This window comes from Nyctereutes procyonoides, unplaced genomic scaffold (assembly GCF_905146905.1).
Source record: "Nyctereutes procyonoides isolate TBG_1078 unplaced genomic scaffold, NYPRO_anot_genome, whole genome shotgun sequence".
NCBI classification, from domain to species: Eukaryota; Metazoa; Chordata; class Mammalia; order Carnivora; family Canidae; genus Nyctereutes; species Nyctereutes procyonoides.
This window is the reverse complement of record NW_026575041.1, coordinates 21,977,802-21,993,739: the sequence shown is the minus strand read 5'-3', so window position 1 is coordinate 21,993,739 and position 15,938 is coordinate 21,977,802. Positions and strand designations below refer to the sequence as shown.

General features: G+C 37.1%; 1 protein-coding gene across 1 annotated transcript in view; it reads right to left on the bottom strand.

Annotated features, from left to right (window-relative positions):
* Nucleotides 1–4,845: 4,845 nt before the first annotated feature.
* CEP57 (centrosomal protein 57) overlaps nt 4,846–15,938 on the bottom strand; it is a 39,440-nt gene continuing 28,347 nt past the window's right edge. Inside the window, exons 7-11 of the mRNA XM_055320411.1 lie at nt 15,171–15,278; nt 14,586–14,663; nt 9,270–9,511; nt 8,323–8,467; nt 4,846–6,660 (exon numbers count right to left, since the gene is read on the bottom strand). Coding sequence (XP_055176386.1) covers nt 6,427–6,660; nt 8,323–8,467; nt 9,270–9,511; nt 14,586–14,663; nt 15,171–15,278 — 807 coding nt within the window. The 3' untranslated portion in view covers nt 4,846–6,426. The remainder of the gene's footprint in view (nt 6,661–8,322; nt 8,468–9,269; nt 9,512–14,585; nt 14,664–15,170; nt 15,279–15,938) is intronic.

Sequence of the window (15,938 nt, the reverse complement as noted above, 5' to 3'; positions counted from 1 at the left end):
TGACTTACAACTAATTGGACACCACAGGACGTCCATCTGTGTATCTTAAGTCAAAGGAAGCTATGGAGCCAAGGGAGTTACGGTGGCAAGGATGACAGTGACCTCTGTAGCAGAGGGTGCCTGAAAGTCGGCTTGGGCTACAGCTGGAGGGTTCTGTTGCTTTTTAGGAATGCCTGGATTTCTGAAGAGACCCCTCCATGACTGGGTAGAGGGAAAGAAAGCAAGCAAAGAATGCTGAAGGGACAGGTATTCCTGCCATACATCCTGGGATTCCAGAAAGAGGTCCATCCACGGGCCTTTGGGAATCCCCCACTCTATGATGGCTCTACCAGGCCACAGGTGCACCTAAAGCCCTGAGTGCTTAAACACACACCTCCCACCACTCTGCTTCCAGTCTTTTAAAAAAAAACAAACAAAACCTAAGATTTTATTTGAGACAGCACATGGGCACATGTGTGTGAATGCGGTAGAGGGGCAGAGGGAGAGACTCTCAAACAGACTGTGCTGTGCTCCTGGAGGAGCCCAAGGAGGTGCTGGATCTAAAGGCCCTGAGATCATGACCTGAGCCCAAACCAGGAGGCGCTCAACCCACTGAGTCACCCAGGTGCCTCCAGTGTTTTGTTTTTTTTAATGCCACTTTCTTTATGCACATGACCAACTTTAGCAGTGAGTCACTCCCAGTAATAAAAACCGAAAAGCTTGTGCTATAGTACCACCTTCTGGAAAACAAAAGAAAGGCTTTTAACTGCTAACCTGATGAACTATTAATCAAAGTTAACAAAGCCTTACCTAAAGAAGAAGGATGTTTGCTACTTTAAATGTGGATAGGCACATTTCATTGAACACTGTGAAAAATGGTAATACAGTATCACAGAAAGGCGATGACAATTCACCAACTGCACTCAGAGACAGAATACTGCAATCTAATAAATAATTCAAAATAACAGGACAAAATTAAAAAAGCTACAAGAAAATTCGGAAAGGCAATTCAGTAAATTAGGAATAAAATTAATGAACATATAAGTACTTTAAAGAGACTGAAATTCTAAAAAAGAATCAAAATGAAAATCTTTAGCTGACCTACTCAATGAGATGAACATTATTAGAAAGCATTGGAAATAGAGCAGATCAGATGGGAGAAAGAATAAGGAAGCTGAAGATAGGAATTTAGAAATGATTCAGGTGGAAGAGGAGAGAGAATAAGATGTTAAAAAGATGAACACACCCTATAATAATGGTCAGACTTTATTACAAAAGCCACCATAAGATTAATGGTGGGTATAACAGAAAGAGAAGAGGAGGAGACAGAGTTTATAGAAAGAAATAACGGTGGAGAACTTCCTAAACCTGGAGGAGGAACTGGATATACAAGAATACAAAGCTAACAGAACTTCTCCATGACACATTGTAATGAAATGGTCAAAAGTCCATGATAAAGCCAGGGGGAAAAAGACCCACAAGGGAACCCCCACCATTAGGCTATCAGATTTCTCAGTACAAATTCTACAGGCCAGGAGAGAATGGAATGACCTATTCAAACAACTGAAAGATAAATATCACCAGGCAGAAATCCTCTAAGTGGCAAAGTTATCCTTCAGAGATCAAAGAGAAATAAAGGATTTCTGAAACCAATAAAATGTGAGTTCACCACCACTAACACTGCCTTACAAGAAATATTGGAAGTAGCTCTTCCAGGTGAAAAGATCTAAGTACACAACATTCTTACTAAGGCCATCATTGGACAGAAAACTCTTATATTAGAATATAATAATTGCAGCACAGATTAAAAGCATTAAAAATAACCATTCCTATGAAAATTTGGTAACAGTTCACAGTATAACGAGATCATTTGTGACATCTAAAGTATAAAAGGATGAAATAAGGTAAACGAAGATAAATTTTTTTTTAGATTTATTTATTTATTCATGAGAGACACAGAGAGAGGCAGAGACACAGGCAGAGGGAGAAGCAGGCTCCATGCAGGGAGCCTGATGTGGGACTTGATCCCAGGACTCCAGGATCACACCCTGGGCCAAAGGCAGGTGCTAAACCGCTGAGCCACCCGGGGATCCCCCAAAGATAAATTTTTACCAGCATAAAATGGCTTTTCCTAGATGTTTTATGTAAAACTGGTCATCACAAAGCAAAAATCTAGAGACCCTAAACAGAAAAAGGACACTGAGCAAATCCCCAAGCACAAACCCCAGCTCACAAAGTTAGAAAGAAAAAGAAACAACAGAGAAACAAACTTGAAGGCAAAAGAGAAAATGGCAGTACTGAGTCCTCACATACCAATAATCACCCTACATGTAAAATGGATTGATTTTACTAGTTAGAATGCAGAGTAGCTCCATGGGTTAACAAAAAACAGAAACAAAAAGGCCTAAAGGCCCAACTGTATGCTCTCTACAGAAGACTCATTTCAGCTCTAAAGACCTACATAGGCTCAAGGTGAAAGGATGGAAGATGACATCCAAAGCAAGTGGAAACCAGAACAAGGTGGGCATTGCCTACTTACACCAAGTAGACTTTAAACCCAAAATTTAAAACTGGCAAAGGTCATAATAACATGATACAACAATCATAAATATGTATGCTAACACCTGAGCTCCAAAATATATTAAGCAAATACTAACGGAACTTAGGGGAGAAACAGACATTAAAATAAGAGTAGGGGACGTTAATACCCCACTATTGCCAATGGCAAGATCATCCGTATAGAAAACAAGGGAGATGTGGCCTAGTGGTCTAAGGCTCTGGGTTAAGAAAATCAACACGGTAAACACTGGCACTGAACCACAATTTACAGCAAGTAAACTTACTAGATGTACAGAACAATTAATCAAACAGCAGAGTACACATTGTTCTCAAGTCCACACACACCTTCTCCAGAGCAGATCATGATAGGACCCGAATCTTAGCAAATTTAGACTGAAATCACATTATCTTTTCTGATCACAGTGTGTAGATCTATAAATGTATGGAACTTAACACACTTCTAAACAAATAGGTCAAAGAAATCAAAAAGGAAAGAAGAAAAGTTTATAATAATAAACACAGATGTTAAGAAATTAGATCTCAACCTAACTTTTTATCTCAAGAAAATAGAAAAAGAACAGATTAAGCTCAAAGTTAGCAGAAGAAAAGAAGTAAAACAACAGAAATAAATGAGAGACCAGAGAAACAAGAGAAAGGATCAATTGAACTAAGACCTGGTTCTTGGAAAAGATAAAATTGACAGACTTTTAGCTAGATGGAGAAAAAGAGGAGACATTACAACTGATACCACAGAAAGACACAGGATCATAAGATACTCCTATGAAGTTAGATGCCAAAAAATTACATAACAGTACCCATCAAGATATCAAAGGCATTCTTCACAGAAATATAACAATCCAAAAATTTTGGATCCAAAGCAATTCCAGGAAAAAGACCACAGCTGAGGCATCCTTGAACAACATGGCCACTAGGGGTGTAGACCCCTCATGCAGTTCAAAATCCTAGTATAACTTCTGACTTCCCCAATACTTAGCTACTAACAGCCTACTGCTGACCAAGAAGTCTTACCAATAAGAGTCAAAAAACATATTCTGTGTTATATACTGTATTCTTAAAGCTAGAGAGAAAAAAAGGCAAGCTCATAAGGAAAATAAAATACTGTAAAAAATCCATTTGTAAGTGGACCTATCCAGTTTAAACTCCCGTTGTTCAAGGGTCAGTTGTATACTACTAAGCCATAATAATAAAAATAGTCATGGTTCTGTCACAAAACCAGAATAGACGCCAGGATTAAATCCTGGCATATGTAGTCAACTAATATTTGACAAGGGAGCCAAGAACACTTGACAGGGAAAGAGACTGTCCCAGTCTCTTCAACAAGTGGTGCTGGGAAAACCGGAGAAATACATGCAGAGAACAACGAAATTGGACCCCTACCTCACACCACTCACCAAAATTAACTCAAAATATATCAAAGACTTAAATGTAATACCAGATGCCATAGAATTCCTAGAAGGAAACAAGAGGAAGCTCCTTGAGGTTGGTCTCATTGATTTTTTTGGACGTAATGCCAAAAGCACAAACAACAAAAGGAGAAAATAACAAATGGGATTACATCAAACTCTGCTTATGCAACTTTCATATTTGAGTTGATAGTTGTTTTATATATAACTTTGTATCTATGTCTATTGGTTGTGCAGGTGCCCTTTCTCCTTTATGACCAGGGATACAAAACTGAGACCCATGTGGTTATGTCAAAGCTCTTTAGCCTCCTGTAACTTGTCAGCTTATCCTTCTATTCTCACTTGCATACCTCAACTCATGTACCAGTGCCACTCAGCTGGTCACAATTCTCCCACGTCCCAAAATCTGGCCACTTCCCTTTTATTCTATCCTATTGACCTGGAATTCTCCCTTATGGCTAATTCCAGTTCTCCGGAGTCTTAAGTGTCACTTCCTCCTCCAGGATGTTAACCTCCTCCTCTGTGTCCTCATAGCACTGTGCTCATGCGGTCACACTGTATTCATCACACAAGTGCTGAAATAATTCAGAGGTCTAGCACCTACCTAAGTAAGCATACCCTCCTTACTTAGCCTGGTAGCCACCTCGGCGTCTTACAACATAGAAGGTACTTGCAATAATGCTCTTAAAACAGCCGTACAATGATGTACTCCTCTGCTGTAAACTCTCAGATAAGGAGACTGAGACAGTATTGGTATTGTTTTCAATTCTCACCTAAGGGTATTAAAAGCTGGAGTCGACAATCTGACTCGTACCCAAGGGATGGGGTGGGTTTTAGCACCATTAAACTTCTAATTAGGACTCAGAGCCACTAAAATGCAAAATGAGTGTCACACGATTTAATGACCTGAAATTCAAACACAGCGATAGCAAAAGTTTAATAACTGAAATGGTGGTCAAGACACAAGAAATATTTTCCATGTCAAAGCAGTGATTCCTTGGGTCTGTGGACTCATTGTGGTGAATTCAATGGAGATATAAAGCTGCACACACAAGAAGTTTACATAACATTTCAGAACATTCACAAACATCCAAATTGAAGGAACCTAAATCAAGAACTCTGTAAAAAAATTAATTCAATTAAAAGGCCTAACAAGTTTAGAACCCAGATAGGCACTGCATTTCATGCTGATGATACCCAGATAAAATCCCAGAACTCCACTTCATTCCCAGGGGAGGCATAAAAAGGAATCTCCTTAACATGTGGTTAATGTGTTAATTAGTACTCTTTAGAGTATCTTCTCTGATGCCATGAGACAGTTCAGTCTTGTTGGTTTGGTTTCTGTGTGAGCATGACATAGGCATATGTCATGCATATTCTTATTGTTTCTTGATATGTTAATATCCTATTTAGAAATTCAGTTTTTGGAGAAATTACAACAAATAAAGCCTTTTATTATCAGGCTGTTAAGGAAAATTTCAGTGTTTCCTTAGAAAAGCTGCTTTATTTACTTCAGTGGCAAATATATAAAAAGTTAACATGTCTTGATCTATGCAGAATTACGATTTACATTATTAACGTAATGACAAACTGCATGTGTACAGTTAATGCCACACTCATACTATACACTGATACCATGTCCAGGGTTCTTCTAAGTTTCAAGATTGAAAACCACAATGCCTCAAACTGAATAGCATGATTACAAACAGGTATTTAAAAACAGCAAATGTATATGCTTTACAACATTTTGTCTTCCATCTTCGTTCTAAAAGCTCATTTACTTCATTAACAATTTGTTTATTCTTTAAAAAATGCTTTTATAATTTCAGCAGTTAATGGACTTAAAATGAATGCTTGGGTCTTTTAATTTTTTTAATGATGGATAACATCAATACAAGTGTATTAAATACTGATCAGTGTTTGAAATGTCAAAAAGCAAAACAATCCTCTTAAATATGTATAAATACTTAAATAGAGAAAACCTCCATCAATAGTCAAAGTACATTTAATGGTCATACTGGAAGGGAGAAACAGGCGGTTCGTGCCAGGGGAAGATCTAAAAGGAGACTTTTTAAGCAAACACTGCCTATGGGACAGCCTCATATTTTGATAATTTAAACCTAATTTTACTTAGATATGTAAAGAACTATTAAAAAAAATCACACCCACAAGTAAAAAATTGGCAATTTGTTTACAAAGTGCAGTATTTCATTATAGCAAATTCATCTCAAAGAAGCAGAGTGTGTGGCTTCCTAGCTGTTAAAACTCCCCTGGTTTCCATTCAGGTGGTTTAACATTTAGTCATGATGCATCACACAAGAAGCCTGTGTGATGAAGCCTGGGCCCCCCTTCACACCTGCTATTCATTAATTCCAAAAGAGAGTATGAGACCTGGAGAGTAAACTGGCCAAATCTGATTGATGAGGTACAGATTATCTGAATAAAATTTATGACCTGGTAACAGTCAGTAATCCCAACATAAACTACTGCTTTGTAATGAACTCTGTATGGTTTGCATGTCCTTCAATAACTGCAGATTCTTCCTGCTTTTCTCACCGGGTCTCAGCTTGGCAACGTCCTTCTTGTTTGTGGTCCCTGTGGTTCCAGAGGATCGACTGCTGGTGTTTCCTTCTTCATCAAGAGTCCTTCTGGTGGTTCGCAAGTCCCTCTTTTGCTTCTCTATCTTCTGTTTCTCCAGCTATAGCAGATAACCAAGGCAGGGAAAAAGGAGCAGCCAATGAAAACATTCTCTTCTGACAACTGGTATTTTTAACTCTCATACAAACCAAGATGCAAGTAATATATTCTGGGTTTATTGTTTTAAAACCTTCAAAAATCTGCTGTACCTGTCATTTAACACTCAGTGTGTAAAAATATAGAATGACATACAAACAAGTGAACAGGAGTAAACACACCAATACTGGTGCTGTTTCTGAAGGTGCTGCCCAAGTGCAGAAGAGGGTTTGGAGGAAGGTGTCATGAAAAAGACAAAAAATAATTTGACATCATAAGTGAAGGACAGGACAGATACTACTAGATGAAGAAGAGGTGAACGGTGGTTCTAGAACTAGTCTGAAGAGGCAACGAAACATGCTCTAAATAGATGAAGACATGGTCATATATTAATACAAAAAGTTTTTGATTTTATTTCACTATTTTAGAATAATTTCACACAGAGAATTTACTTATTTTTAGAGAGCTTTACTTGTACTTTAAACCACTGCCAAGTTGGTTTTCCATTAGAATAGAGTCTAATGTACAACAAACAAATCAGACCATTACTTCTACAGCAATCATTTGCTTATATTCTTTTTTGAAACATGAACTTTACAAAAAAATACTTCAGGGCTCAGGTTTTGGAGTTGAAAAGACTCAAGTTTGCATGCCAGCTCTGCATTTACTACTAGTGGGTTAGTGTTTCCTTGCACAGGAGTTAACTTAATTTCACTTTAAGATCTGTCTACCTCCCAGGAAACTTAGCCTGGTTTCCTATAAAATAAGATCATACACTCAGTTCACAAGTGTTCCATGAAAATTAAGAGGACATATTCAGACGCACTCAGCATCATGCCTACTACACAGCCACCAATCAGTAAATGTCAGCCAAGCCTGTTCTGCTCCTAGTCTTTCTCCATTTCCATCAGTGGTACCGTCATCCTTTCCTTCCAAATGATACTCAGCAGCAAGTTGCCCTGATCCTTCTACTTCTAAAACACACCTCCAATGTGTCCACTTCACGCCCACTGCAGTCACTGATGACCTCTGGCAGAGAAGAGCTTCACCCGGCCCTGCTGTTCTCTCCGCCTGGTCTTTAAGCCCACCCCTAGCAGTCACAGCTCTCTCTTAACAGCCACGAATCATTATATTTCTCTGCAGATGAAAACCCTGGAATGTGCCTTCCCACTGCACTTAGTAGATATTAAATACATGGCTGTTCTATTCATTTAATTAGCAACATAAATATAACTCAAGATTTTTTTTCACATATTTATATCTGACTTAGTCCTTTGGAAATCAATTTCTCAGTGCTTTTTAAAAGACTAAGGTAAATTTAGAACCATTTAAATTCATCATGGAAGTTAAAGTTTGTTCATATAAAGGTAATAAAAATATTAAGTATTTGAAAGATGTATCTTAGGTGGTAAAATCTCTCAGATTATAAAACTGTCTTCCTTCCTAACCCACTTAACACCAATTCTTAAGTGTCTACAGGAAAGAAATGTTTCCTGTAGTTCCCTATCTGTGATACACTTAAGTGGTCATCAATTAACATATTTGAGGAAAAGGGTTTTTTGGGTTCTGCCTTGTTCTTGGTTTTGAATCATTCACAACAGGGAAAGGGAAACCGAGTGTGACTTACCTGGGCTTGGTATTTCCGAACTTTAGTTATTTGGTTGGCTTTGGCCTCCATCCTCCCCACTAATGCCTCCAGTTCACACTCTAAGTTGTCCTTCAGTTCAACAGTTGGGGATTCTTGGATAAGTTTCGCAAGCTGCTGGTGATCACTACATAGAAAATAAAGGTAGGGGTTGGTTAAGTTTTCTTTTTTTTTTTTTTTTTAAAGGAAAGCTTTTTTTTTTTTTAATTTTTATTTATTTATGATAGTCACACAGAGAGAGAGAGAGAGAGGCAGAGACACAGGCAGAGGGAGAAGCAGGCTCCATGCACCGGGAGCCCGACGTGGGATTCGATCCTGGGTCTCCAGGATCGCGCCCTGGGCCAAAGACCGGCGCTAAACCACTGCGCCACCCAGGGATCCCTGGTTAAGTTTTCTGTTTCATGGTTAGGTCCACCACATCCCACTACTCACCATGGGACCACTGCTGTGTGCAATAAAAAATGACTCAATTTTGTAAAGAGAAACAAGATTCAAGAAAGGCACTGGAGGCAAATGCAAAAGGAGTTCTTAATTTCAAAGACCTAGTTATTTATATTTCTACCTCCCCCAGAACAGTATACACGAATAAAGGAAAGCCTAGAAAGAAAGGATCTTGTTCCTCAGATACTCACATCCTAACTTACCATGTAAGCTTAACTAAACTCAATGTATTTCAAGCTCCCAAATAAGGAAATAAGACTGAAATGTAAACCCTGGTCTTCAAAACATTTAACAATATTAGAAAACAGAGAGATTTTCCCCAGAATAGTTGTATCTGTTAAGGTCCTAGTAACTTGCTCAGTGGTTGGTGCAAGGACTATTGCTCAGATATTCGTTGAACAAATTAACAATAGGATTAATGAAATCACTAAGGTTAATGTAAAGCTTTAGAACTAAATATAATTTAAAAAACAAAAGCTAAAACTCACAAGCTCATTTGCCCAAATTCATCTTGTAAAGTCTGTAAGACTTCTGATAGCTCTTCATTAATGCTGTTGGAGGAGGGAGGTGTTCCTGACAACTTCTTACTTTTACCACTTCGTGAAGAACTTTGCTTTGTAATAGGAACGCTGTTGACCACTCTATCGTTGCACAGGGCTTTACTGTGTTGCTTCATCAGATGCAGGACATGCTGAACATTGGCTACCACAGCATGACTAGGACTGGTGGACTGAAGAAAAATGAGAATTAACTGAAGCCAACCCTCTAAATGTTTTCCTGTTTACTCCCTAATCTGAGTAAAAAGACCCCCACCCACAAAAAGGCTTTATGATGTAAATCTCCTAGAGTAAATCCAAATACCAAGTCCCAATTAACCTCTAAGTATCTATACTCCACTTTAATCTCTACCCTGCTGTCATTCCCTTACAACCACCTTACTATCTATTGGAAGAAGATCCCATTGGCCTCCCTGCCCCAGTGTCTTCAGTCTCTTAACTCCATAGTGCTATCAGCTATCCTAAAATATCTTCATTGTAGTATCAGGTTTTTCTCTTATGAAATATTCGATGTTAAGTCCACTAACACTAATGTCTACACTCCTCAGCATAGGAAAAAAGTCTCTCATCATTGAGCTGCAATTTATATTCCCTGGCTTTATGTATGTCCCATCATCCCCTAATGGAACTAGAAGGTATTATGCTAAGTGAAATAAGTCAGCCAGAGAAAGACAATTTTGATTTCACTCATATGTAGAATTTAAGAAACAAAACAGATTATCATAGGGGAAGAGAAGGAAAAATAAAATAGGTGAAAATGGAGAAGGAGGCAAACCATTTTAGGATCACCAAACTATAGGAAACACACTGAGGGTTGCTGGAGGGGAGGGGGAGTGGAGGGATGGTCTAACAGGGTAACAGGCATTAAGGAGGGCACTTGATGTAATGAGCCCTGGGTATTATACACAACGGATGAATCTGAATTCTACCTCTGAAAATCTGCATTACTTAAACTATATTTATTTGCACATGTCATTTCTTTTGTGTGGCCAATATTTCTACCATTCTTTAAAACCCAGTTCAAATATATTAACTTGTAAAGACTTCCTTAAAACCTCCAGGTAATGAATTGGTCCAAATAAGTAGTTGACTCTAAGATCACCTACAACATTTCTATCATAGCATTTATCACGATAGATTGCAATTGTGTTTCCATATTTATTTCATGTACTAAATAGTGTATGTACTTCCAGGTGTTAGGAACTGTCATTATATTCATTTCTCTATCCTCAAATACTAGGATGTACTAAGTCCATCCTTGTCACATAAATAACAATAGGAAAAACCTGGTAGCCTTCTCAAGATTTCTGGTTTTGAATATTAAATGATGGTCTCAGCATACTATTTCATTTACAAACAGATGCCTAGGCTAACTTGGCTCCATAAGCATAATCTAGACATCTTGTTTAAAATGCAGAGTCCTAGGCAGACTCCAAACCTGATCAGTGCAGGGGTCAAGGCTTGGAAATGTATACTTTTAATTCTACCAGTTGATTCTGACCAGCCAGGTTTGGAAACCACTATACTAAGTAAGTTAAATATGTATTTTTTAAATTCTACTTTCTATTGTTGGGTAGCAAATTGAATCTAGCATTATATACTAAGAAGTATGTATACTTGTATCCAAGTGGGGTTTATTCCAGGAATTCAAGACTAGTTTAATTATTTTTTAAAAAATTGATCAACGTAATGTAGTAATGTTGTAACTTTCAACAGTAAAAAAGAAAAATCACATAACCATATCATTTAATGAAGAAAAAGCATTTGAAAAAAAATCCAATGCCTTACTGGGTACTCTCAGCAAAGTAGAAACAGAAGGAAATTTCCTCTAGCCTGATAAAGAGCACTGACAAACAACCTACAGCTAACATCATGTCTACTGGTGAGACTGAATGCTAATGCTTTCCCCAGACTTAAGATCAGAAAGAAAGCAACGATGTCTACTCTCATCATCCTTGTTTAATGTAATACTGAAAATCCTAGCCAGTGCAGTAAGGCAAAAAAGGAAATGAAAGGCAGTGCAAATTAAAAAAATAAAACTGTCCCTGTTTACAAATGATATGCTTCTCTACATAGAAGATCCTAAAAAAATCCAAAAATTAAGACTAGTAAGTGAATTCAGTGCAATCTCAGAATGTAACTTCAACATATAAAAACTAAATATACTAGCAATGATCACACAGAAACTAAATTAAAACTAAATCCAACTTACATTTGCTCTAAAACAATTATGTGAGTATAAATTTAATAAAAGACAAGGGACCAATATGCTGGAATCCACAAAACACTGATGAAAGAAATCAAAGATCTAAATAAATAAAAGCGATACTGTATTCATGGTCTGGAAGACTCAACAATCAATTCTCCTAAGCTGATCTATGGGTATAATGAAATTCCAATAAAAATTATAACAAGATTTTTTAATAGATAGAGCCAAGTTTATTCTAAAATTCAGATGAAGAGGCAAAGAAACTAGAATTCTGAAACAATTTTGAAAAAGAATAATAAAGAATCACTCTCCCTGATGTTACGATTTATAAAAAGCCACAGTAATCAAAGCAGTGTGGTACTGGCAAAGATATATCAATGGAACAGAATACAAAATAAACCTTGACTTAACAAGGCTAATATTGTCTATACAAATCATTTCCAGTGGATCATAGATTTAGATGTAAAATATAAAATTATAGAATATATATGAAACATAAGTGAAAATCCAGAGGATGTTGGTCCTGGCAAAGATCATATTAGACCTGACATAATCCACAAAAACACAAATCTCAATTAACTAGATTTCATCAAAACAAAAAACTGCTTTGTAAAACAGTGTAAGAGGGAGAAAGACTGGGAGAATATATTTGCAAACTATGTGTCTGATATATGACTTATATCAAAACAACTCTCAAAACCTAACAGTAAAAAAACAAGCCAGTTGGGATCCCTGGGTGGCACAGCAGTTTGGCGCCTGCCTTTGGCCCAGGGCGCGATCCTGGAGACCCGGGATCGAATCCCATATCGGGCTCCCGGTGCATGGAGCCTGCTTCTCCCTCTGCCTATGTCTCTGCCTCTCTCTCTCTCTCTCTCTCTCTCTCTCTTTCTCTCTGACTATCATAAATAAATAAATTAAAAAAAAATAAAAAAATAAAAAAAAAAGTGCTCAAAGTTTAAAAAAAAAAAAAAGCCAGTTAAAAAAGGGCAAGAAATGTAGATACATATTTCACTAGAGGATAGATGTATGGTAAACAAGCACATGAAAAGAATATGATCACCATCATTAGTGTAATATAAATTAAAAGCACAGTTAGCTTTCAGGATGTGTATTTTAGATCTTTTTAATTTCATTTTTCTAAGTAAATCATTTTTTTTTTTTGCATTTTGTAAGTATACTGGTCTATGACAACATACAATTAAAAATAAAAACTAAAAAAAAAAAATAAAAAAATAAAAAAATAAAAATAAAAACCGACCCTTCACAATACAGAATTTGAGGACACAAATATTTCACAAAGAGTACAAATAACTTCAGAAGGAGAGTTCAGGTTGAAAAGACTGGTCTTTGAACCTAATCTGTTCAACCTTTACGTTAATGACTTCAATGAGAATTACCAAAGGCTTTACTTCAGGATAACAAAATACTGAACTAGATTCTAATGCAATGTGGGATAGGGTGAATCTATTCCTATAGAGTCTCACTTACTTACAAATATTGTATAAAATAATTAAATCTACAAATGTAGGACCTACAAAGACTAATGCAAAGACTCAGGAAAACACCTGTTACTTCAACTGACTCTAAAAATCAATGAGAGCGGGATCCCTGGGTGGCGCAGCAGTTTGGCGCCTGCCTTTGGCCCAGGGCGCGATCCTGGAGACCCGGGATCAAATCCCACGTCGGGCTCCCGGTGCATGGAGCCTGCTTCTCCCTCTGCCTATGTCTCTGCCTCTCTCTCTCTCTCTCTCTGTGTGACTATCATAAAATAAAAATTAAAAAAAAAAATTAAAATCAATGAGAGCAAGGGATGATGTGGCTTCTCCCAGAACATTAATATGATGCTAGGCTGAGTTGGCAGACTCCCAGAACATGACAAAGTCTCTAGTCACACGACATTTAGAAAAGAGAGTAATGAGGAGGTAAAGAAACTCCTAAAACACATCCTATGCTGAATACCTAAAGAAAAAAAGTGTTTGTTCATAACCTATAATAGAGTAAGGAGTGAAGAATTAAGATAAAGTTATTTTCAGAAGTTTTAAAGTTTCTCTACAGTCAAGGGCTCTTTTGTTCCATGTGGATCCCTGACAGCAGAGCAGAAAAAGAACAATGAAAATTAACAGTGAAAGGTTTTAACTTATTTAGGAACTTTCAAATAAAGTGGCCTAGAAATGTATTACCGAGGTCTCATCAGATGTAATTTTTTTAAAGATTTTATTTACTTATTCATGAGAGACACAGAGAGAGGCAGAGACACAGGCAGAGGGAGAAGCAGGCTCCATGCAGGGAGCCCAGGATCATGACCTGAGCAAAAGGCAGGTGCTCAACCACTGAGCCACCTGGGCATCCCATATATATATATATTTATATTTATTTATATATAAATTTTATATTTATATATAAGTTTTATATATATATATATATTTAAAGATATACTTATTTATTTTAGGGAGTAAGTGGGAAAAAGGCAGGAAAGGGAGAGAGAATCTCAAGTAGACTGCCAGCTGAGTGCAGTGCCCAATGTGGGGCTTGATCCCAGGACGCTCTGATCAGACCTGAGCTGAAATCAAGAGTCAGCCGCTCAACTGACTGAGCCACCCAGGAGCCCCTAAACTAACATAGTGTTAAGCATTTATTGAAATTACTCAGTACTTGCTGATATCTGACAAAATTATCAACTCTACATTTAGACACTGAAGGAATCTAAGATTCAAGTCTATTTGTAACTACTTCTTGGAGAATAAGTTCTGTAAGTAATATGCATGTGAGGAAAAGCAGAATGTGATTTCTATTTATTTAAATATCTACTTATATTTCCTTGCACATACGCTTTATCTGCCTTAAAGTCCCCCTAGTCTCTTCCCTGCTCCTCCAGTCCCATAAAACTTTCCATCTCTTTCTCACATCACTATGATCCATATTGGTAAAAGGGCAGAAAAATGTTTTCCCCATTTACAGTCATACAGGTGTAGGAGTTTTTTTAACTCAAATAACTAAGTTGTAAAGAAAAAAAAAAATTCAGACTTTGACCAACTTACCTTTCCAGCTACAAACGGCATATCCCCCAAGCATAATCTATAATGTGGTTGTACAGCAAAATAGTTCCTAGAACTTTTCTGAATGGAAAGAAAAACAAGCTTACTCACATGGTGATAAAAACTAACCATACACAACAAGCCTGAAATTTCAGCTTAGTGCTGGGCTACTTGCTTCATCGATACTGGAATGTTCTCAAGCTCCTAATAATGCTTGACAATGCATCCTTAGCCTAGCAAAGGGTAGGAAGGAAAAAATAGTACCTGCCAAAATAGCAATTAATCTCAGTAAAGAAACTGTGTATATATGTAATGCATGTATAGTCACATATGTCTAAAGACATGTGAAGAATAAAAGGTCATTAATGCAGTACTGAATAGTCAAGATTTGTATATGTTTTGTGGTTCCAAAAATTTTCATACATATTATCAAGATAAAAATTTCTAAGTAGATATTACTTATCTCCATCTTCCCAATGGAGAAATTGAATGAAAGAGATTTTTCTCATCCAAGTTTGATGTACCACATTGTTTTATGAGCATTTTCACATAAATCAGCACTTTGACTTACTGGTCCTGTTTTCATACCTTTTCAGGTGGTTTTGACTTCTTTTTTTTAACTCTTCTTGCACTGGGAACATATGGGGTTGTCTTATCTTCAAAAATAATTCTATTTGTTTCTAGCCCAGTCTGCAACTAAGAAAAATACAGCAGTGTAAAGTTAATGCTATAGAAATAAGAGCTATTATTTAAATTTGAGATTTAAATCCGATAGTAGTATCTGACTGAAAAAAGCTGTGTAAATTGTCAATATTTTATTTTTTTTTAAAGATTTATTTACTTATTTATTCATGAGAGACAGAGAGAGAGAGAGAGAGAGAGAGAGAGAGAGGCAGAGACATAGGCAGAGGGAGAAGCAGGCTCTATGCCGGGAGCCCGACACGGGACTCGATCCCAGGACTCCAGGACCGCGCCCTGGGCCAAAGGCAGGCGCTAAACCACTGAGCCACCCAGGGATCCCCGCTAAATATTTTAAATCAATATAAGTCTCTCATTTTATCTTGAAATGTGGTGTTATTTATAATTTATCTTCATCTTTTTTTTTTTTTTTAGATTGGAACCCTTTAGCTCCATTATTTATGGTTGTTCCATAAATTAAGCCTAAGGTGATCAATGTAATATATAACTCCAAACCAAAGCTTTGATATATTCTTTTTTACACATGGCAATTGCATCAGTGCCAGACACAAAGCAGCTGGAGGGCAAAATACATTTCTTCCTATTTAAAAACTCATACTCTTAGAATGTAAGAAAAAGCAACCGGAAATTTACGTCTGAAAGAACTAAAAGGTGTAT